This window comes from Mytilus californianus, unplaced genomic scaffold (assembly GCF_021869535.1).
Source record: "Mytilus californianus isolate M0D057914Y unplaced genomic scaffold, xbMytCali1.0.p SCAF_19, whole genome shotgun sequence".
NCBI lineage: Eukaryota > Metazoa > Mollusca > Bivalvia > Mytilida > Mytilidae > Mytilus > Mytilus californianus.
The window spans coordinates 6,994,050-7,020,245 of record NW_026262667.1 but is presented as its reverse complement, the minus strand read 5'-3'; the positions used below and the strand labels follow the sequence as shown (position 1 = coordinate 7,020,245).

The 26,196-nt window shown below is 32.8% G+C and overlaps 1 protein-coding gene across 3 annotated transcripts in view; it reads right to left on the bottom strand.

The window, feature by feature from the left end:
- Positions 1-26,118, bottom strand: part of LOC127727186 (tafazzin-like) — a 36,664-nt gene extending 10,546 nt beyond the window's left edge. The window contains exons 1-4 of one of the 3 annotated variants that reach the window (XM_052234632.1): positions 25,879-26,118; positions 5,358-5,486; positions 1,247-1,459; positions 552-593 (exon numbers count right to left, since the gene is read on the bottom strand). In XM_052234632.1, coding sequence (XP_052090592.1) covers positions 552-593; positions 1,247-1,459; positions 5,358-5,486; positions 25,879-26,038 — 544 coding nt within the window. In that variant the 5' untranslated portion in view covers positions 26,039-26,118. Of the gene's footprint in view, positions 1-551; positions 594-1,246; positions 1,460-5,357; positions 5,487-8,831; positions 9,330-25,878 lie in introns of those variants that run through there. The other 2 variants (XM_052234630.1, XM_052234631.1) reach the window with 2 other exon arrangements.
- Between the last annotated feature and the right edge of the window lie 78 nt (positions 26,119-26,196).

Below are 26,196 nucleotides of genomic sequence, written 5' to 3'. Positions count from 1 at the left end.
GCGATGTTTTTATTATTGCGAAAAATGCGACAGGGTTATAATCGCAATAATTCAAACTCGCATTTGAAAATTTTTTTATATGAATTAAACAGGATTTTTCTCAATATCGCAAAAATTAAAATCGCATTTTAGTTTAAAATGACAAAATCGCAATAATAAATGCACACAATAATTTCTGAATTTACAGTATTTATATATGTAGTTTTGCCAATAAACACATTACAAAAAAAAAAGAAAGAAAAGAGGACAGTACTTATAAATGTCAAGCATGTACTCCCTGTCCTTAAAGGTGAATTTATTGATGGCATCAAAAACCTATTCTTATATGGAATGGCAGCTAATCAACAATGTGAGACAGCATGTGAGGATTTTGTTTTGTGGTGCTTACATAAATCTTATCAGTATGCATATTTATCAACTATTATTAAGTTAGATATGGGCATTTTACTATTTCAAATTTTCTATTTACTTTAAATTTGAGTCCAACTTTGCCAGGAATGTAAATTTTATTGTAAAGATTAAACCCTAAAGAAAATAACTTCGCTACTTACCCCATTTAAATCTAATGAAGCTTTTGTCTATGTTCACTCTACCTAAAAAAATAAAAGAACAGAGTTCCAATGTCCCCTGCATTGCACATATTTAATATTTCCAAGGGGCATAACTCTTTTAAAAAAAATCAATCAGCCACATTATAGAACATGTCCAAGATATTGCTGATATTAACCTAAAGTATAAGCTTTATAAAAATCTGGCAAGAATTGTACCCGTGAGAGCACTAACAAAAGCGGACGGAAGGACACACGGAGGGACGCATGGACGGATGCCCGGTATTTCCATGTCTCCCGCAAAGTGTTAAGCGGGGGACAAAAAACAATAAGATATTCAGCAAATCTGAAGTAGCAAATATATTTTTGAAATCAATCAAGTTTATACATGCTTTTCTTAATGGTTCTATCATAACATGTATGATACCCTTCGAATGCATAATGAAGATGGGATTAACATCCAGAGGCAATTTTAGAATTTCTCTTACATTTTAAATGTATTGAACACACCCCCTCCCCTCCCCATAGCTGAGATGTAGAATTGCCTATCCTCGTTCCAATTTTTGTTTTTATATTGTAAAATTTTGTGGGTCTGTAAAACTTAAAATTTTGACACTGTACTAATTTCAAAGTTGTAATTTTGAAGTGTAGTGGGAATTCTTTAAATATTCAATTTAACTTTTTATCTACAAACAAACCTTCAGGAAATATATGTGTCCAGTCTCCATTATTAATCTTATCCAGTATAAAGTCCATACTCCTCTGGTATACTCCATCTCCTCTTATAACTGGTACTACTCTTCCTAGACTGAAGAACAGAGCATGGGAAAACTTGGTGAAACAGATATCATGAGCAGCTGTTATCCATCTTACCTTTGCAGGTTGAACTGTATTTCTCCACTTCAGACATCCTGAAACAAATTATACATATATGTGATGAATAAACAGTCAAACCTGCTATAAATGTTACCTTTATCAACCTGTGATGAGTAAACAGTCAAACCTGCTATAAATGTTACCTTTATCAACCTGTGATGAGTAAACAGTCAAACCTGCTATAAATGTTACCTTTATCAACCTGTGATGAGTAAACAGTCAAACCTGCTATAAATGTTACCTTTATCAACCTGTGATGAGTAAACAGTCAAACCTACTATAAATGTTACCTTTATCAACCTGTGATGAAAAAACAGTCAAACCTGCTATAAATGTTACCTTTAAATATCAACCTGTGATAAATAAACAGTCAAACCTGCTATAAATGTTACCTTTATCATGCGAAAACCTGTCTTGTCAGGTCACACTCTTCTTGTCCCTTCATAGAAATCCTATGTAGTTTGAGCCTCAATTCTCAATTCAAAGATTATCTATCTTATGCGGCCAGTTTTCTCTGGCACTTTGGATGACCTTTATATTATATGATATTCAGGTCTCAGACAGGGTATATAATGTGACATTCCCGGCTTAGAGTTTGTATTCCCCGAGCCGAAAGTCGAAGGGGATATAAACCCTAAGCCGGGAATGTCACATTATATACCCTGTCTGAAACCTGAATTACACATATAGTAGGGATTATCCCCGACTTAATGTTTTTTCTAGTACCAAGTATACATGTGTTAAACATTCACCATGCAGTATATATATTTTCCGCATACGTGAAGGATTTTGAAATTTGCTGTGAAAATAATGCTTTAATGTGTTATAGAACTTTAAAATATAGTTAAGTATTTGATGTGTAAATTGCGTGGTTTTAAATTAAAAACGTATTATTGACAGATACACATCATTATTTTCCCTCTGTGCTCCTCTGACGTTCTTTATGTGTTCTGTATAGCCTATGACTACGTCACATAGTAACGCTCATTATGATGACGTTGTTGAGGTTCCAATTGGGGTAAAAAAACGTTGTATATACCACCAGCAGTTTCCTGAATATATACTGACATCTCTGTGTTGTTATCCAATCACAAAACTCGACACATTTGTAATCCGTAATATACAGTTTTGACTGTATATGATATCATAATTAAAGACCAAAACAAATGTTATCTCACTTATATATCGCCTAACTTAAATACATGTATCTCTAATAATCTATAATATCTATTTCTCCTGTAACTTTGATGACTACTTCATTATTAAATTCATAAATGTCATTTGACTGACAAGTTACTATTAAACATAGAATAGTGTTTGCTTGAGGAACTAGATATACAATATATATATATAAACAGCTCTCCTAACAACAAAAATGAAACAAATTAAAATATAACAAGAGTGCACATTCTGAAATAAATCGCCCACTTTACTGACCATTGATTTTAAGTTGATAGTCCTAAATATAAAGCTTTACTACAAGTATCACATAAACTTAACATGATCCAAGAAAATGAGGTCAAGGTCAGATAAACCAAACCAGAAATAGTTAATACATATACACCATACAATCATTTCATACACCAAATATAGTTAACCTATTGCTTATAGTTACTAAGAAACAAACTACTAGGAAAACTTAACATTGACCAATGAACCATGAAAATGAGGTCAAGGTCAGATGAACCATGCCAGACAGACATGTACACCTTACAATCAATCTATGCATTAAATATAATTGACCTATTGCTTATAGTATCCAAGAAACAAACTTAGCCAGGTAAACTTCAGATTATACCTGCCAGGCAGATATATACACCTTACAATCATTCCATTCATCAAATAAAGTTGACCTATTGCTTATTGTTTAAGAAAAACAGACCAAAGCACAAAAACTTAACACTGAGCAATGAACCGTGAAAATGAGGTCAAGGTCAAATAAAACCAGCCAGACTGACATGTACATCGTAAAATATTTCCATACACCAAATATAGTTGACCTATTGCATATAGTATTAGTAAAAAAGACCAAAACACAAAAAATTAACTTTAACCACTGTACCATGAAAATGAGGTCAAGGTCTGATGACACCTGCCAATTGGACATGTACACCTTACAATCATTCCATACACCAAAATTAGTAGACCTATTGCTTATAGTACTTGATATATCTGGACTTGACCACGAAAACTTAACCTTGTTCACTGATCGATGAAATGAGGCCAAGGTCAGATGAAAACTGTCTGACAGGCATGAGGACCTTGTTATAGGATAACTATATTTGGTATGTGACCTCACACATACCAAATATAGTTATCCTATTACTCATAATAAGACAGAAATTAACATTACAAAAAATCTTAACTTTTTTTCAAGTAGTCACTAAACCATGAAAATGAGGTCAAGGACAATGGACATATGACAGACGAAAACTTCACAACATAAGGCATCTATATACAAAGTATGAAGCATCCAGGTCTTCCAACTTCTAAAATATAAAGCTTTAAAGTATTTAGTTAACGTAGCCGCCACCACCGGATCACTATCCCTATGTCGAGCTTTCTGCGACAGAAGTCGCATGCTCTACAAAAACTAGATCATCAACAATGTTCATACCTATTCAAGTGTCAAATATGATAAATTTACAGTGAACATGCATTACAAAGAATAATACAAACTAGCAGTTAGGCATGGTAAACGACTGAATTTACCACAGGAAAATTACATAATCAATCCATGCATATCTTTTAAGAGAATAAATAAAGAAATAAAGTTCTGCTAAATGAAATGACTGAAACAAACTACTGAAAATTTCAACTAACATTTGAACATGTTGAAGAAATAGGCTAAGATGGGCTGTCAGATCAAGTTTCAGTGCAAAACTTTGTCTTGAGATTTCTCTGATGTCTGACAGCCTTTTTGTGACTTGCTCGGAAAATGGGATGGCCACAGCAAGTCCCCAAAAAGGCTGTCAAAATTCAGAGAAATCTCAGACTACAAGTAATCTACACACCCCAAAAAGGCTGTCAAAATTCAGAGAAATCTCAGACTACAAGTAATCTACACACCCCTAAAAGGCTGTCAAATGTCAGAGAAATCTCAGACTACATGTAACCTACACACCCCTAAAAGGCTGTCAAATGTCAGAGAAATCTCAGACTACAAGAAACCTACACACCCCTAAAAGGCTGTCAAATGTCAGAGAAATCTCAGACTACAAGTAACCTACACACCCCTAAAAGGCTGTCAAATGTCAGAGAAATCTCAGACTACAAGTAACCTACACACCCCTAAAAGGCTGTCAAATGTCAGAGAAATCTCAGACTACAAGTAATCAACACACCCCTAAAAGACTTTCAAATGTCAGAGAAATCTCAGACTACAAGAAACCTACACACCCCTAAAAGGCTGTCAAATGTCAGAGAAATCTCAGACTACAAGTAATCTACACACCCCTAAAAGACTTTCAAATGTCAGAGAAATCTCAGACTACAAGAAACCTACACACCCCTAAAAGGCTGTCAAATGTCAGAGAAATCTCAGACAACAAGAAACCTACACACCCCTAAAAGGCTGTCAAATGTCAGAGAAATCTCAGACTACAAGAAACATACACCCCCCTAAAAGGCTGTCAAATGTCAGAGAAATCTCAGACTACAAGTAACCTACACACCCCTAAAAGGCTGTCAAATGTCAGAAAAATCTCAGACTACAAGAAACATACACCCCCCTAAAAGGCTGTCAAATGTCAGAGAAATTTCAAGACTACAAGTAATCTACACACCCCTAAAAGGCTGTCAAATGTCAGAGAAATCTCAGACTACAAGTAACCTACACACCCGTAAAATAGATGCTGTAAGGGTTCTTTCATGTTCATCTTCTAACATATCTTAAATCATAAATAGTCATCAAAAGAGTACATGCTGTCTTACCCCATAGCAATGGATCATCCATACAGCTGTCATGGTTACTAACTGTTACAAGTCCTCTTTTTTCTTCTCTGTCATACAAACATTTGTATAATCTCTCCTGATTATGGATTTTATATGTGTTCAGCAATCCTACAATAAATTTAGAGTAAGAGTTTATATAATTAAAAATTAGACCCAACATGATGATGGTTCTTTTTTATATTTACACTTCTTTTATTGGTGATCATCTCATCTTTGAAGCTATTGTTTAATATAAACTAACAAATCAGAATTATAATATATACTTGAAATATTTAGTAATTAAAATATTTAATCAGGTCTAACTCTGTACAGCACAACTGAGATATTTAACAAGATGTTGCTTCCCTATTATACGGTATACCCCAGCTCGATATTGTTCACTACATGTGACCAAAAATTCACACATGAGCAAGACATTTTAAAGATACAAGTTTTTAGCAAACATAAGTAGAACATATTGCAGGCATTGAATTTGATTCCAGATGAAGCTTGCAGCTGCTAATCTAGAAGCTATATATCACCTATATATAGTTACTGAGAAAATGAGACAGGCATGTTATGGACAGACAGAGAAAAATCAGTGTACCACACTTCAAATGGAGCTGGGGTGTAAAAACTTGTTTTATCCTGCCACATTATCAGACCCATAAAGTGTTCATACGTGTATGTATGTCCAAAGTCAGGAACCGTGTTAGTGGTACATGTAGTATTTTGTCATTTGGAGAAATTTAGTATTATGACAGATTTTTTAATAGTCGCTGCTGTTAAATTCATTCACTACTTTCCAGGACACAGACCAATTTTTAGTTTACATTATGCAAAGACACCTGTATATCGTTCACGTTGTTGTTGCACATATGTTAGCCTTGTTTAAAATCACATCAACTGGGTGAATAATTTGCAAATTATAAATATTTTGAATTTGAAATCAACTGGGTGAATAATTTGCAAATTATAAATATTTTGAATTTGAAAGTATCAATTTAAACAGTAGTTTTAGGAAAATTTCAATGAGTTTTTCTTGGTAACCAACTCTGACATCTCCAATGGTATTCAATTTTCACACTTATTCAAAATAGTGCATACTGTAAATTCAGAAATTATTGCATGTATTTGTTATGGTAGTTTTTACTCTATACATGTAAGTATGATTTTTATTAAATAAATCAAAAGCCATATGCTTTGCACAAGAAAAGATGCAAACCTGAAACTTACTACACAGTTTATTGATTTGTATTGAAAAATTGTAGTTTTGTAGAATATTAAACAAGTACAATAAAATCATATACACAATGAAATCATATGCAGAGTCAGCATGTTGTCAAAGGATTATAACTAATATCAGTTTACCAGTCTGAACCTTTTTAAATTTCATGAAATTTTTTGTTGTTGTCACGGCTATTACAGAAACTGTCCGAAACAAGAAGTTCGAATATATTTATACTTGTCTGGGAGATTTTGGGACAAGCATGACAAGTCAGCTATGGTATTTCAACATTACTGCAGATTTGACCATGCAATCCTATCAGGCCTTTTTTTGGTTATATAGCTTAATTTAGAAGTGTATGCAGATACAAAGTGTAAACAGACATACAGACCAACAAACCAACATTCACTTTATATCATTTGTGGTTTTTTTTTATGAACTTAATCAACATGAATGATGACCAATATGTATAAAATTTGTTTAAACTGAAAAACATTTATGCATTAATACCTAATCTCTAATTAGCATTTACTAGTACCCTCACTAAGTGACGGTCCCTAAGACATATTTCAGTTCTTTAGTTTTGTATTAAAATGATGTAGCAGGGATGGGGTAATTGTAATCTGTAATCGTAATCAATTGTAATTGATTACATGTTTCCCAGTAATCGACAGTAATCTGTAATCGAAGACATTTTCGATTACATGTAATCGTAATTTAATCGATTACAGCAAAAATTAGGATGTAATCATCGATTACTTTTGATTACATTTCAATTACTTTTAGTGAAATAGTTTGATGAAATTAAACCTATTTTAAATGAAAATATATATGCATTCATCACTTTATAGTACAGATAAAATAGAAAGTATTTAGACTTCAGAGTTTATCAAATGCCTTATTTGTATCTATTGTCTCAAGCTGCATTATGATCAACCAGAACTCCTACCAATTTTACTGTATATCCAGCTTTTTAAACAATTGACTTAACTGTCTTCAATGCTTGTCAATTATTTAAAGACCTTTTATTTTGAAATAAGTAAATAGATAAAAATAAGAAATGAGTCTTATGTTAAGTTCTGTACTACTTTGACATTGAAGTGTAATTTTCAATAAGATTTGGAATTTTAGCTAAACTAGATACACAGTGGATTCGTTATAATATTATGATATAAAAATCAGAAAGTACACAACGTACCAATTGATTTGCATTGAAATTCTTGTTCAGAAATAGATACATGTATCCCATATTGACACTAAAATAAATCTTGTTAAATATCATGATTTTGAATAGAGTATAGAAAAATCCCAACAAATTCCTGTGTTTACTAATCAGATGATCAAGGACTTCTAATCAATAAGATGTTTTGATTTCAATTATGTCTAATTAAGAGGAGATTGACATTATATTTCCCCAGGTTATGAAATGTACTCCATTGGCAGTTTTATAACCTGTAATTAGGGAGATTATCCAAACAAAATAATTAATTCATGCATGTATTAGTTATAAATTTACATCTTTGAAATTAGCTGAACTAGTTAATTATTCTTCTTTTACATTTTAATTGTAATATATACTATATCAAATATAGTTAAAAATTAATAAATACAAAATACCTAACTTAATTAAGTCATTATGACAGCAAAACTTGAAAAATATAGAGACATGTGGAAAATAAACTAGACTATAAAGAAGTGACTGAAGCCATGTGGTGTCATTGCAAGAACTTTATTACATCTCACTCATGTAGATAACCAGATTTTAAAGAATTTTTGAATATTTCAAATCCTCGGTGAGAGCTTCTATCTAGAAACAAACTGTCAACTTAAACTTGAAAACAATGCTTTCAATGAAGTTTTGATCAAGTTATAAATTTTCCCTATACATAACAAAATGTTTGTGTTTAACTTACTTTATTATTTTTTTGTAATTTTATAGCATGTAATTTACAGTAATCGAAAAGTAATCCAATTACTTTTGATAAAGTAATCGATTGCAATCGATTACATACAAAAATCAGAGTAATCGATTATTAATCGAATACACAAAAATCCCTCAAGTAATCGATTATTAATCGATTACATTTGTCAGTAATCATGCCCATCCCTGTGATGTAGCCTTGCTTTTCTCAACAAAAAATTGAGAAAACAGACTCAGTGTGATTAGCCAGACTACTTTATGCCAAAACTGATTAAACTTAAAACAATTTCAAATAAAATAGATACAAAAAGTATAACATAAATACCTTTCATCACTTTGCAGAAAACAAGAGTAAGAAAAATTACTGTGTAACTGAAAAAACTCCAAATTTTGGATGGCCTTTCTGAGAACAACCAGTATTTTGGGTCTCTTTGTATCCTATTCACACCCTGTATATCCATATCATCCAGAAATAGAGATTTTATAAAAATTTATGTAAAATCATGAAATTTGCAATGTCTTGTTTTTTGTATTTTGCCTCTTCAAAGTGATATTATCCAACAGCATTTACACATATTACGTTTCCAATCTGTTACATACTATTTTTTACCAGATTACTATAATTTATATCATCATACATAATTCCATTCATATCTAGGTCAAGAGGTTGTCATTTATAGTTTTATATTGTTCCAATTTTTAGAAATTAATATTCTGTAAATGTCACAGTGTTTTTATGATACAACCAATCATATTTATATTTCCCATTTTCAATGTTTTCTGGTAAAATCAATAAAGCTTAAATCTTTGACATATGTTACCTCCATGTACATGATATAACAGAAAGTACATGTAAAATGGTTTGTGCTATTTATAGACTGCTTAAGATCTATCTTTATGATAAAGCATATATTCGTGCCAACAAAGTTTAGATGCTTCACCTCATACAATACAATGTTATGTAGTTATGTCTGACTGACATACTTATCATACAACATAATAATGTCATGTACTTATCAAAAGTTTTCACCATTCAATTTCTGATCCATGTGGAAATAGAACATTTGCCACCTATAAGTTTATTGCTATGTATAAGTTTTTATGCCATCTCTTAGTTTATTGCTATCTATTAGTTTATTGCCACCTATAACTGTATAATTTTATTGCCACCTATAAGTTTATTGCCACCTTTAAGTTTATTGCTAGATCCTTATGTGAAATGACCCTATAATAGCTTCGTTGTTATTTATTAATAACATTGGTGGCCTTCGGCTGTTGTCTGCTCTATGGTCGGTTGTTGTCTCTTTGACACATTCCCCATTTCCATTCTCAATTTTATTATTGCTAAGTATAAGTTTTTATGCCGTCTCTTAGATTATTGCCATCTCTTAGTTTATTGCTATCTATTAGTACATTGCCACCTATAAGTTTATTGTTATGTATAAGTTTTTATGCCATCTCTTAGTTTATTGCTATCTATTAGTTTATTGCCACCTATAACTGTATAAGTTTATTGCCACCTTTAAGTTTATTGCCACCTTTAAGTTTATTGCTAGATCCTTATCATGTGAAATGACCCTATTATACCTTTGTTGTTATTTATTAATAAATATAAGAAATATGAATTCAATAAATACTTGTTCGTTATCACTAGTCATAAGGATAATTGCATTGATCTGTTTGTGCAGTTTATTTTTATTTTATTCTTATACACATCTGTTGCATTCATTATTAACATGACTAAGATATAAAATTTAAATAAAAAATATTCAAGGATGGAATAGTTAATTTAACAGTTAAAAAAATATTTATGATTTTTATATCTTTTGATATACTCTTAACATGCTTAATAGATATATATATATAGATCTAACATTGTTGGGCTGTTATTTAGACGAATTATATATACAGAATGTGTCTTCAGCCTTGTATCACCATCACTGGTTCAGACGTACTTATAATATAATTATTTCTGTGACTGCATCCTACATTAATTTGTAAGATACTCTACGATAGAAAATTCAGCTGATCTGTAATATTCCATCTTCATGCCTTATATATCATGTACTGTGTTACGACGCTAGATAAAAACTGACGAGCCTAGGTGATAGCGCGCCTATCATAGTGCAAGGGGATTTGGTGCCACGATATCTCAGTAGCATGAGTTCCAATCCCGGCCAGGGTAGAACAAAAATTTGCTTCCGCAAATTTACAGATCTAACATTGTTGGGCTGTTATTTAGACGAATTATATACACAGAATGTGTTTCCAGGCTTGTATCACCATCACTGGTGATCCGATTGATAAAATCTGTCGTAGAGTTGTCACTGGTTCAGATGTACTTATATATATATACATATTTACATTTACATGTAAAAATGTATGTATACAAATTTATGGAAAAAATTTAATTATAGTGTTTAACAAGAGGCTGTCAGAGTGACAGCAAACCGGATTTTCCTGCATGAAAATGATATTTGCAAATCTGGACCCCCAAACAGGATCAAGTAAATATTAAACATTAACACAAACAACAAAAATAAAATACCACATAACAACTGTGACATCTACCTTCAAAACACACGACTTAAAAAAATTAGTTATAAAGAAATTTTTGACAACTCCTGACTAAAATCAATTGAACAGATACAATCATTGATAGACGATCTATCCATATACTTATTAATTACACCATTTCTGTTCAAAGGAAAATAACTCAAAATAAAAATAAATCATATACCGGTAAACTGGAAATCCCATTTTCTGTTGAATAAACTAAGTATGACTTTTCACTCCGCTAACATGGCTAAGGTATATAACTCAACAATAATAAAAGCTAAAATCTTGAAAATCGAACTTGATCTTCATTTAGTCACAGGAAACAACATATATAAATTTGAAAAGATTTCTTCAAAGCGTTATCAAGTTATTGCACGGACAACGCTCTAAGTATCACCTTTCGCTATTGAAAGGTCTACAACTCAACAACAATAAAAGTTTAAATCATGAAAATCGAACTTGACCTTTTAGTCACAGGAAACAACTTATCTAAATTTGAAAAGATTTTGTCAAAGCGTTATCAAGTTATTGCACAGACAACGCTCTAAGTATCACTTTTCGCTATTGAAAGGTCTACAACTCAACAAGTTGTCTTATTCATCTGAAATTTTCATCGTGGATAGATTTCAACCTGATAAACATTTTATCCCATGTCAGATTTGCTCTAAATGTTTTAGTTTAAGAGATGTAAGCCAAAAACTGCATTTTACCCCTATGTTCTATTTTAAGCCATGTCGGCAATCTTGGTTGGTGGGCGGGATCATCGGACACATGTTTTAAACTAGATACCTTAATGATGATTGTGGCCAAGTTTGGTTAAATTTGGCCCAGTAGTTTCAGAGGAGAAGATTTTTGTATAAGTTAACAGACGACGACGGACGACGATGGACACCAAGTGATGAGAAAAGCTCACTTGGCCCTTTGGGCCAGGTGAGCTATAAACTATATTGATTAATTGATTGTTGGTTGCTTAACATCCAGTGGCAAATATTTCATGTGAAGCAATACGATAGATAAGAAACACAAGTGACCATGATAAATTAATACACTGTCTAATTTCAAAGTAAAATTATTAGATAGGTGTTATGATAACGTTGAAAAAGATGATAGAATTACTGATGATTTATCAATTGATCGTACTGAATTATTCCCATGATTACCATTGATTACAGCACAAAACTATGAAAGAGAAAAAAAATTTCTTTTAGTTTTAATAACTAAGTACAAACCATATACTAGTATATATAAACAAGTAAAACTGTGAGCTACTGCTCACTGATGATACCACCGCCGAAATATTTCGGTAAACAGGAAGTTGTTGAGTGATGAATCTGAAAACGCATCACACTGTGTAACGTACTTATATAAACCCTGAAACCAAATTTCAGAAATCCTTGTCAAGTAGTTCCTGAGAAAAATGTGACGAAAATTTTCAACTTGGCTATCATATGTAAAATAATACAAGTGTTCGGTAAACAGGAAGTTGTTGAGTGATGAATCTGAAAAAGCATCACACGATGTAACTTACTTATATAAACCCTGAAACCAAATTTCAGAAATCCTTGTCAAGTAGTTCCTGAGAAAAATGTGACGAAAATTTTCAACTTGGCTATCATGTGTAAAATAATACAAGTGTTTGGTAAACAGGAAGTTGTTGAGTGATGAATCTGAAAAAGCATCACACAGTGTAACTTACTTATATAAACCCTGAAACCAAATTTTAGAAATCCTTGTCAAGTAGTTTCTGAGAAAAATGTGACGAAAATTTTCAACTTGGCTATCATGTGTAAAATAATACAAGTGTTCGGTAAACAGGAAGTTGTTGAGTGATGAATCTGAAAACGCATCACACTGTGTAACTTACTTATATAAACCCTGAAACCAAATTTCAGAAATCCTTGTCAAGTAGTTCCTGAGAAAAATGCGATGAAAATATTCATGGGACGGACGGACGGAGGGACTGACGGATGGACAGACAGAGGTAAAACAGTATACCCCCCTTTTTTAAAGCGGGGGTATAATAAAATAAAACTGAAATGTATAATGAAACACTGGCAATAATTGCAGTTTGAATAAGGATGTGTACATGTGTTCAATGTGGAACCAACAGTTGCGTATAGCAATCATATGATAAAAGTGTAGGAGACATGTTTACTAGATCAAAGTTAAAGACTATAACATAAAATTGACAGTTGGACCCCTGATGATGGCAGATGTGTCATAATATCTATTGATGACGAATTAAAATATAAATATATCAATATATATATATATATATATATATATATATATATATATATACATAAATATTTTTAATATTTATATATTAAAGTAATGCATCTTAAGATGACCATCTCAAGCTTTAACTGCCGAAACACTAAAAAGTGTTTGGTCCTATCAGGCAATATACACTAATATACATGTAGGATGCATGGTTGCATGGGTGTTTTATTATAACAAAATGATATAAATTTTAGTACATTTCACAGATGTTTTGTTTCATGTACAAATGTATCTTGTATCTTGTATTGCTTTATCTCGTATCTCTGTATTGTCTTTTACACCTTCCTTAGTAGCAGTCAGAAAGAACCATCTTTCAAAATGTGTGGTCATGGTGGTGCTTTATTACTATACTTTTTACTTTACTATTGTATTATTTCTATCTGATACTCAAAAACAAGTATTATTACAAAATCGTTGCAAAATTTAATTAGCCTCACAATTTGAAACTTTATAAAACAATAAATAATCAACTGTAATTAATTGACTTTTTTCTATAAATTTATTTGTTTTAAGATTCATCATAACCTTTTAGCAAATATGACTGTATTTTCACCACAAATTTCACCCTCAGTACAGACAAACATGTGCCCTGGAAAAGTTTTGGAGCATGGCTGGACCTAGATATATAAAATTTAAATGCATTTAAAGTTTCAGAATATTAAAAACTTCACTGGATTTGGCTATTCATTTTTTTTTTCATTCCTGCAGAAGGTGCCAAAATAAACTTAAGTTGGTAAAGAAGTTTGAGAAGCTCCCCTCATACATGTCATACATGAATTGTCATAAATAAATGTTGTGAGTTGTATTGATTTTAATGGACAAAAGATTGGCAATAGCTATAGACATCTGCAAACAATAGGTGATTTAAACTGTGAAACTGAGTGGGCTGTATCAAATGAAACTCTTATGTAAGTTTATTTTCCTCTCTTCTGCAGGCTGGAAAAAATGCACATCAAAATCTAGGTATTAAAAAGTTTTTAATTTTCTGAAACATAAACTACATCATTGTACATATAACTTTTATATATCTAGGTCCAGCCATGCCTGAAAACTTTCCTAGATGCATCTGTTTGTCTGTACCCAGACAAGATTTTGTGGTGTAAACACAGCCATATTTTCGATTCCTTTTGATGAACCAGTTACCTTAATAATAGAATATAAACTTTTTTGTTGATTAATTTGTCTTCTTGTCCCTATATTTTACTTCTAAGTTCTTGCTCAAACTTCAGATGAGTCAAATAGCTTTGTCCATTATTATCAGTTTAACAATATCACAGGTAGTAACCTCGTCATATCGAGGAGCGTTTAGTACAGTGATTTTGTCATAGTTTGGTTAAGTTGGTCATGGATTAGTTAGGTTACTTCCTAGAACGATTGCCGCAGTTCTTTTCAAATGAGCAAGTACAAAACAAATAACATGTTTGAATCTATATTGTAAGTCAAACGGTCTAAACTGAAATTGTTGTTTTTAAGAAATTAATGCAGGATAACCAAAATATCGATATTGGTATGGTTTGGTTAAGCGATTGACATGGTTCAGTTAAGTGTCTAGAAATTTGTCATGGTTTTGGTCAAATTTATCATGGTTTAGATCAAAATTATCACATATTTGTTTCACCTTAATATTGATAGTTAGTTTAAGAACGCTTGTGAAAAAACGAAGTTACTCAATTTACCAAGGGGCCTCAGTGGCCAAGTGGTCTAAGTAGTTCTACTACTGTAATCACTGGCCAGTCAACACTGAGGTTTTGAGTTCGAACCCCACTCGTGCGGGTGCACTCGACTCCAATCTTAATTGACTAGGATTGTCAGTTTTCCTATCGAAGGTCGGTGGTTTTCTCCGGCACCCTCCACCAATAATAAAATGCTCCGCTGGGGCGCAGCTTGATACGACCGCAGAGGTCGAACCCTGAACAGTTGGGGCAAGTATGGACACAACATTCAAGCTTGATACAGCACTGAATTTGGATAGTAATTAAATATTTGACACAGCATAGGTTTCTGACACAGAATGAATGTGGTCTAAGAACTTAAAAATTTTTAATTTACCTATTCAAACCATATCATTATTATTTGCTTTTATATATAAATCAGAAATAACCAATTTAAAATGGAAAATTTTAAAGAAAAAAAATGAAAAAAAAATCCCCCCCCCAAATTTTTTTAACCCCCTTACGATTCATCACCCCCAAACTCAATCCCAGTCTTCCCTTTGTGGTATGGTACCTTGCAGTACAATTTCAGAGAAATCCATACACTTGAACACAAGTTATTGTCTGGAAACTAGAAAAATGCTTGTTTTTTGGCCCCTTTTTCGCCCCAAATTCCTAGATGTTTAGAGCAATTACCCCCAAACTCAAACCCAGCTTTCCCTTCATGATATGGAACCTTGCAGTACAATGTCATAAAGATCCATACACTTACACACAAGTTATTGTCCTGAAACTAGAAAAATGCTTGTTCTTTTGCCCCTTTATGGCCCCTAATTCCTCAAATTTTGAGGCAATTACCCCAAAAATCAATCCCAGCCTTCCCTTTGTGGTATGGTACCTTGCAGTGCAATTTCAGAGAGATCCATACACTTGAACACAAGTTATTGTCTGGAAACTAGAAAAATGCTTATTTTTGGCCCCTTTTTGGCCCCTAAATGTTTTGGGCAATTACCCCCAAACTCAATTCCAGCTTTCCCTTTGTGATATGGAACCTTGTAGTACAATTTCATAAAGATCCATACACTTACACACAAGTTATTGTCATGAAACTAGAAAAATGCTTGTTTTTTGCCCCTTTTTGGACCCTAATTCCTAAAATTTGTACCCCCAAAATCAATCCCAGCATTCCCTTTGTGATATGGAACCTTGTGGTACAATGTCAGTGAGATCCATACACTTACACACAAGTTATGTCTGGAAGTTACAAAAATGCTTATTTTTGGCCCCTAATTCCTTTACTGTTGGTACCATAACCCCCAAAATCAATCCCCACCTTCCTTTTGTGATATTGAACCTTATGGTAAAATTTCATAGAGATCCATTCACTTAAACTAAAGTTAGAGCGCGAAAACCAATGTGTCTCCGGACGACGACGACGACGACCACGCCAAACCAATATACGACCACGAAAATTTTTTTGCGGTCGTATAAAAACTGGCCGCCACGAAATAGCCTAAAAGTGGCGTTAAAACGCCAACAATCAATCAATTTACCAATTGACTAAGAAGAAAAAAAGCCTTTTTAACCAAATTAGGTGGGCGTAATCGGCAAACTTGGCCGTACATTTATAAATTTTTCTTTTGGTGTGTTCCTAAGATAGAATTTATATAACCACTGCCCTTTTTAACTCGCATTCGATAAAATAAATTACAAAAACAGAAACCGTTGCTTCTGTTTCACCTAGACTCTTTTCTCCATATGTCCATGATGAACTCTGCTATAGAGCGGCGTCTAGCAAACTATACATCTGTTGTTTTTATTTGAACCAGATTATGGCTATGAATAAAAGGAGATGTGGGGTTATATGACCATGATACAGTAACCTAATTAGGAAACTAACCTCAGTAAACGATACCGAGAGGGCACCATACAGTCTTCAACCATCAATGGAATAAAATGTTACATGTAATATAACATCAGGGTTCTCACTAAGGTGAGTCCATGAGTCCTGGACTCATGAAAATCTGTCTGGACTCACCATTTTCAAAACTGGTGAGTCCAAAGATGCACCAAGATTGAAATATTTTGTATAAACTGAACACACATATCATCATTTTATAGCAAAAGTTTAAAAGAAATCTGAATTTAATGTCATTTCATTGCTCTATTAGGTCATGGGGACTAAAATGATAAATTATATTGCAATAAAATATCTTCTTCTTTATACTGTTGGACTCTCATGGCCAAAAAATGACGAGTCCCTGGACTCCCCTTCAAAAATCCTTAGTGAGAACCCTGTAACATGGACAACAGTTAAAACTTATCTTTTTAACAAGAAATGATTGTAACAGGATGCTGTTACGAAGTCTCCCAAACGAAGCTCCCATAATTCGTAATTCCCAGGGTCGCCTGACATTGGACAAAGTCCAGTGTAAAATTGGTTTGGTCCAGTAAAGATATATGCATTAGTGATGCCTGGGGACTAACCCTGTATATCATTCAAATCATCTTGGCATGACGAACAGGAATATATATGATTTAGGGGTGGGGATCTCGACCATTTACAAGATATTAGAACATTGGGGGTGGGGGAACCCCTGGGGACTGACCGTATACGTCGTTCAAATGTTCAAGACATGATGAACAGGAATATATATGGTTTAGGGGTGGGGATCTCGACCATTTACAAGATATTAGAACTTTCTTAAATGGCAGGGGGTGGGGTGACCCCTGGGGAATAACCCTGTATTTCATTTGATGTGCTTTATCATGACAAACCAGAATATATATGGTTTAGGGGTGGGGATCTCGACCATTTACAAGATATCAGAACTTTCTCAAATGGCAGGGGGTCGGGATGACCCCTGGGGACTAACCCTGTATATCATTCAAACCATCTTAGCATGACAAACCAGAATATATATGGTTTAGGGGTGGGGATCTTGACCACTTACAAAGATATTAGAACTTTCTTAAATGGCAGGGGGTGAGGGGTGACCCCTGGGTACTAACCCTGTATATCATTCAAACAATCTTTGCATGACAAACCAGAATATATGTGGTTTAGGGGTGGGGATCTTGACCACTTACAAGATATTAGAACTTTCTTAAATGGCAGGGGGTGGGGGTGACCCCTGGGGAATAACCCTGTATTTCATTTGATGTGCTTGATCATGACAAACCAGAATATATATGGTTTAGGGGTGGGGATCTCGACCATTCACAAGATTATATTAGAACTTTCTCAAATGGCAGGGGGTCAGGATGACCCCTGGGGACTAACCCTGTATATCATTCAAACCATCTTAGCATGACAAACCAGAATATATATGGTTTAGGGGTGGGGATCTTGACCACTTACAAGATATTAGAACTTTCTTAAATGGCAGGGGGCTGGGGTGACCCCTGGGGACTAACCCTGTATTTCATTTGATGTGCTTTATCATGACAAACCAGAATATATATGGTTTAGGGGTGGGGATCTCGACCATTTACAAGATATTAGAATTTTCTCAAATGGCAGGGGGTCGGGATGACCCCTGGGGACTAACCCTGTATATCATTCAAACCATCTTAGCATGACAAACCAGAATATATATGGTTTAGGGGTGGGGATCTCGACCATTTACAAGATATTAGAACTTTCTTAAATGGCAGGGGGTGGGGGTGACCCCTGGGGACTAACCTTTTATTTCATATAATGTGCTTTATCATTTAGAACATTTTCAATTAAAAAGATTGTGTCTATCACAAACGGTTTTCAATTTATAATCATTTGAAAATTTTAAAAAATAAAATCCCATAGGGTTCTATAGTAAAACCCTCCTTTCTTTTTGCCCCTCAAAGTACCCCTTTATAAACCCCATTGCACAAACAAAACCCTGATTGCACCACTAGACATGTTAGTCTAACATATTGTGAAACCCTAAGTTAATCTGACAAGCGGTTTTGGAGAACGGGTGCGGACAAGTTCAAATTTAAAAGCGGCGGAAGAAGAAGAAGAAGAATAATTAAAGAAGAAGAAGAACAAGAAGAATTAAAAACCAATTGAGCAAAGAACAATTGTAGGTCTTTCCACCCATAAAGATCTATTCTGATATGAAAATATTAAAATGCGGTTTAAAATGTCATTTCCAGCGTCAAATGATAGCTTATTGTACGCTGATTCCAAAAATATATGGTTTCTATACATTTTTTGCTTAAATAAGGGAGATAATTTGTCACATCCTGTTTGAAAAATGTTACTTCCGGTATGATTTGAATGTTTACTTGACACTGATTCCAAATATATATGGTTTTATATATTTTTATATTAAATAAGTACAAAAAATAGCTACTTCCGGTTTACACAAGGTCACTTCCAGTTGGATTTTCCAAGGTCAAATGGCTTGCAACCTAATGCAAAAAGTCCCATGGCTTTATCATGTATACATATGATGTAATAGCAAAGGTCAAAATCTAGAACGACAAATTTACCTATGACCTTGAGCTCAATTTCAAGGTCATTAACCAAGGACCTCAAATCAAAAGAACCTAGGTCTCTATCACTTATGGTATACCAGTTAGAAATGCATATCACTTATATCAAATGCATAAGGGGAAATAACTCTCATATGGAGTCTCCGGAACGCCTCGGTGAAAACCAAACTCAACATCCTGAAGATATAGCGAGCAATTTGGTAAAATAAATTTGTCGTAATCTTTTATGGTTGTGAAGGAGTAGTGGACACAAGAAAAACAGTGTTCGGGGAGATAACTCTTACAACGGAAAGTCTTCGATTCATGGTGTCAGTTTTAAAAGCGTCTAAACTGTTCGATATCATATACCAAATATCTAAGCAACATCATGTGAAACAACAATACCTCACAAGAACAAAAATTAGGCGGAAGAAAAGAAAAAAATAATAATCAGAACAAAATCAATAGGTCTTTCCACGGAAAAGTGGAAAGACCTAATAATAAGAACTGAGCAAAACCAATAAGTCTTCGGGAGACTTAATAAACTATATGTGAAATTACTAAAAAAATTACTTTCAAAGTTACGAATTTAAATATATGAAAGATCACAATTTCGAATTAGAAATATGTCGATATCATGTTAATTTTATCAATTATTATTACGAAAGAATAAAAATAATTAAGTTTTTGTCATATTGTATAAGAGTGTTGTGGAATATCGCTTTACCAGTTTAAGCATTTTTTTCCTTTTATGCAATAAAGTTTCGATAATATCAGAAAAAGCTCTGTTGGTCTAGTATTTAGTATGCGAATTAAAATGTACATTATTAAAGTTGATTGCAAAAAATTATTTAAATTCCAAGATACATGTTTTATATGTTAGTACAAGTACATTTAAACTGTGTACGGCCTAATTTTTGACACGACTAGACGAGAAATCGTCGTTCTTAATAGCAGAGAATAAGATGGATGAAGATGAGTATTGGCAACCCGGGCGAATTCCCTATTCTGCTATTCTGAAATTAAAAAAAAGTAACGTGTCTTGGATTCATGATTTTTCTATTAGTTGTTATTGGCTTGGAACTTCCAGTTAATGCAAATACTCACAGATCGGTTCTTTGTGTCTTTGGTATTTATCTGACTTGATTATTTTGCTTTGTATCGATCTGATAAGTCAAAGTCAATTTCAACTGATTTTTATAGCTTGTTCTTCTTTGCTGGGCTAATACACCACTGCCCAGGTTAAGGTGAGGAGAGTGTTGGGACTCCGCAAACAAGTTAAAGGCCACCATATTCTGTGTGTGCCTGTCGTAAGTCAAAAGTGTGTAATGCAGTGACTGTCGTGTGTTACTGTATATCATATTTGTTTTTCGCTTTTTGGTTTGAACATAAATCAGGCCGTTGGTTTTCTGATTTAATTTGCTTCACATTTAATTTTGTTCGAGCCTTTTATTGCTTGCTAAGAGGTATGGGTTTTGTTAATTGCTGAAGACAGTATGGCGACCTAACATGTACGACATTTGGTCTCGGATGGATAGTTGTCTCATTGGAAATCATACCGCATCTACTTATTATATATTACTGTGTGCTTTCTTAGGTCCTTTTTGTATTCCATATAAACCTACTTTTAAAGAAAACTTGCTATTGAAATGCATTAATATATTATCCTATATTATCAACATTAATATGTGAAACTCAGATCCACTTGTATAATGTCTGTTTATTTTGATCGTTGTTCTTCCATCATACACGACATGAATCAAAGAACTGAACCATGTCGAACATGAACTAAACCATGACTCTACTGAACCAAACCATGACACAGAATTTTCAGTTACCTTTAATTGTGTGCAAATGTAGCTATTTTTCAGAATAATTAATGGCAGGTTTATATCATATTGAAATATGTGATGTAACAGACAGTAAACAAATCACTTTTCTTTAAGCATAAGAAACGAATCACAACTTTTAAGTTTGGACATACGCAAGCATTATCTGTGTCAAATTATTAACTATACGATACAAATTTTAATGTACTAACATATTAGCCATAAATAAAGATACTTACCAGCTTGAATTTATGTTCAGAAGTTCCTTTAGCAAAAAATTGGATTGTTTATATTATGTCATTGTTTGTCATTAGAACACTTAACACAATCATGTACCACTTTAACCACTTAATAGACTCACAGTTTAATGACCAAATAAATTTATTAACCATATCTAAGGAGTAAAAATTTTTATATTCTTTAAATATCAGATCAAATAACAAATCTTTATCCTCAGAGTATGCAGGACATTCTATAAGATCAAAGCATCGTCGATGTTGTGATCCATCATCCAGCCATATTTATAGCTAGTCTGATATTCTTTCTGACCATACTTTTTTCAATATTTTTTTCTCTTTTCATTTCCAATCTTACTGTAAAATTTCTATGTTATTGTCCAAAGGTAGGGAATTTCACAATATTAATGCAAATATTGATATATATAGATATTTCAATTTTAGACTCTGTCAGATTTTTTTTTACAAGAATGGAAAGGGAAATTGTCAAATAAGTAATATATTTTTTATATGCCATTAATAATAACTGGCTTAATAAATTCCAGAAAGAGGCCTTAGAAGTGCACTTTCTCAACAACAATTGCAAAAATTAAAAAAAATAATAACTACTTTTTTATGATGAGATATTTCCAATAGACCAGTTTCACATAAGCGACTTATCAACGCTGATCTCGAAATCTTATGCGCGTTTGAGCTTAAATCCCGCGATAATTAACGATATCATACGTGACAGGGGGCTACATCAAATTGACTCTAATATTTAGCAACACAATAATAAATCAACTAATATTACACATCTCTCTCTCATGGTGTATGCTTGAGATTATTTAAGTTTAAGATATTAATAATCGTTTATTTGATTAACAAATTTAAAATAAAAAGATGTGGTATGATTGCAAACAAGACAACTATCCACCAGACCCAAATGACAGATGAAAGCAACTATATATCACCATACAGCCCTCGACAATGAAAAAATCCATACCGAATAGTAAGCTCCAAAAGGTCCCGACACAAAACAATTCAAACCTGAAAATAAGTCATCTTGTTGCTAACAGTTGTGTTTAAATATTAGTAAAATGGTTTTTAAAAAAGTATTAATCTTGTTATTGCTTTCTTTTGCCTACTGCGCTATGTACATTGCAGTATATCAGTTTGATTTTTCTTGAAAAGAGAAAAGTATTCGATAAAAAGAAAATACATTTAATTTCAGTTCTGTTCCAGTATCAATTCGCAGTTTTTCTGAAATATTTTTTTGCATCTTCAGCTTGTGACATGCATGTAAAGGGGTTACGGCCTAAATATAGGTTTAGTATCATAGACTCGAACTTTTAATTTTCTTTTAAAAAAAAAAACAGGTTACTATTATGGTGACTTTTACGTGAAATTTTATGGGTACAAGGACAAGTTACCAGCATTACTAAATAATCGAAATTTCCACAAATAGTAGTATGAAAGTGTAAAACAAAATTGATAGAATTTGTCCTTGTATCCTTTGTCAAAGATGTAGTATATATTGTGATATGTTAAAAATATGAAAAACACAATGATAGGTCACAGAGTTTTGATTTTAAGCTACAGGCTGTAAAAATATGAAACATTTTGTATGGACTAAACAGATAAAAAATTTTGAGGTATCATTATATGAATATTTGAAGGTAAAATGAATTTTAGCTAGAATATCAAAATAAAATGTGGGAAGATATAGCTCTTATAAAATGCTTTCAGAATACCAACAGAAAAAATTGACATGTAGTAGACAGGGCCTCGGCTCCGTGTTGAAGACCGTACTGTGACCTATAATTGTTAACTTCTTATACATTGTGACTTGGGTTGAGAGTTGTCTCATTGGCACTCATACCACATCCTCTTATTTGAATGTACATTTGCTTCAAATATTTCTGCGTCAGTGATATTTTAAACAGCCATGATAATGAAGAGAGATATAAAAGCAGTTTTAAAATACGTATTAGAAATACAGGTTTATCTTTAATTTCAAACATCAGACTATAATACAATGCATTCAATACCATTTTAATTTCTAAGCTATGTTCATGATCGACTTCGTCTATGCAGAGGTTCAGTCCCAGAAACCAGAGTAATTTTCTACATATTTTCAACTTTATCATTTTTCATGCCATTACAATTAATTGAATATCCTATATTTACCACGCTTTGCCATAAAAAAAGGTCAAATTGCTGAATGACCCCCCTCCTAAATTATTAAAATATTCCCAGTGGCATTAAGGTCTGTACTGGCCATGATAAATAAGTATAAATTAGGTACGAGGGTTAACATTTTAAATATCGTCAAGTTGAATAAATCAATCATATAGTCGCCCTTTATCAGTAACTGTATGTATAGATAAGGGTACGTTTTTATCAATTGTCACCTGGTGAGATTGTACAAGGTAAAACGAGGATTCCACATGGCTAAGGTGTTAATTGACTTCTTATTTTATGACCTAATACAATGTAGATGAAGTGAGCCCAACTTATTTATCTAATTTATTCTTCCCGTTAAGTGAACGACCTCAGCGTGAATTTGTGACAATTAAAGGAACAATTAAAGCCAGGCGGCATATCAGATCGTATATTACCGCAACCAACAACACAGCAGTAGTCCGTTTTAAAATCTTTAAATGTGTCATTGTTAATAAAGTTGTCTCGTCAATATAATTTTTATATTTTGATTCAAATGATGCTCATGTTGCTTTAACATGTAAATGCAAACATTTAAGCAGATGATTTTTTTCCAAGTCTGCATGGTCACTGCTTATCAACCGTTAGCCCCCAGTTGATGAACTCTCGGAAATTATCGCGTGATTTCATAGTTTGGCTAATTAGATTAGACATGCGCAGTTAAATGTCAAACTGGTGTATTACTGTTAAATAGCAATATAATGGGATATAAATGTAGAACAAACAAATAAATTTTATTGCAGAAAATGCTCAGGTAAGAGTTATGCAATTTTGTATATTATTTCAATCAAATTTCTGATAATTGTAACTTATTGACTTATGTCAGATGATAATGACAATGATTTTACAGGTGAAATAAAATATGCTTGCATTTTTTATTACATATTTTTTGAATTTTTTGTCTTTTCTTTGAAAAAAAACCCACATCTGATTAATCATTCAGCTAGCTAGCAAAATTAACAGAATATTTTAGTGTAGTGTAGATTAAAATAATACATTTGTAGGTTTACTATTGAGGTCAAGAATTTGTGTATTCAGTTAGGTGTGTAATAAATTGTGTCTATTTAATTATGTAACAGGTCATGATACATTAAATGTGGTGAATTAAGCCTGGGGTCGTTTCCAATTATACTTACACCTTTGATTGTAATTATTTGAAAATCATGACAGTTGATAATCATACTGACTCTTACTTGCCTATTGAAAGAATTGGAGTAATACCATTTCAAAAAAGTGTGGGAATCAACTTAGATATATTAATACACATGTTGACCTACATTTCATTGAACAACAACTTACACAAGCATAAGATATACTAATATAATACTTTCGAAATTCTTATCAATCTTTTCTTAATTTAAGGGCAAATAACATGTCAAAAGTTGGCAGTTGATGATTAAAATATGGTGTAGAAAGTTTCTGCAAGTCATAAATACGCATAATTAGTTTCATGATATGTCTTCAACTTAGTATTCTGCACCATCTCAAAAACCAGAGTGATCGCATAGATCCAGCATGGCTGAATCAAAAATGAAGTTCATCTTCCACTTTATTCAAATCGCATATATGTGTTAGTCCAAATAATTATGACGTCTTGAAAGGCTACTTTATTTTTTGGCTAAAATGGCCTTTCAAGACGTCATAATTATTTGGTCTAATATGGGGACGCAGTCCCCAATTACCATGATTACTGTAAAATCAATAAAAAAAAAAAAAAAAAAAAAAAAAAAAAAATCAATCTACTAATGAACTCAAAATCGTTAACTTTTTTTTTCAGACTTTTTTTTATTTTCCTGCATCTGTGCAGAAATCTTTTCCGGTATCGTTTAGGCTAGGGATTTGAGTAAAATGTTATGGGGACCTACCTTATAACAGTAAGCAAATCAATAAAACTAAAAATCAATATAAAAATCAACATACTAATGAAATCATAGCGTTTCTTTGTTTACATTGAAAATGACGTCACAACTAAAATCCCTAACAACAGGACCAACATCGGAAACGTTTCCGTATTTTCGTTTCATTTTTAACAGAATCTAAAGTTAAAATATGCTTGAATTAAAAAAAATAATGCATACAGACTTCTTCCCCTTTCACAGGTAACGCCTGTCTCATATTATATGTGTGTGCCACTGTGTGTTTAAATAGTTTACCTGCCCAAATTTTGCTGTAACTTATGACTACAAAACAAGCAATTCTTGCGCTAAAATTCCATAATCTAGATGGTCGGTCTTTAAACAGGAAAAAACTTTCTCTATTTGGGGTTATGTTATACAAGTTATTTGTATTACATATATTCTTTTTCTGAGGCATGATATTGAGGGTCAGAGAGCTGACCCTTCTTTTTGAAACACAAACGTCTGCATGACCATGAACGGTGCTACATTAAAACTCCGCTCAAATCGGGTATTCTATTAAATGCGGAATAGATAAATGTGTCCAAAGATAGAGTTTTATAAAATTTTATTTAC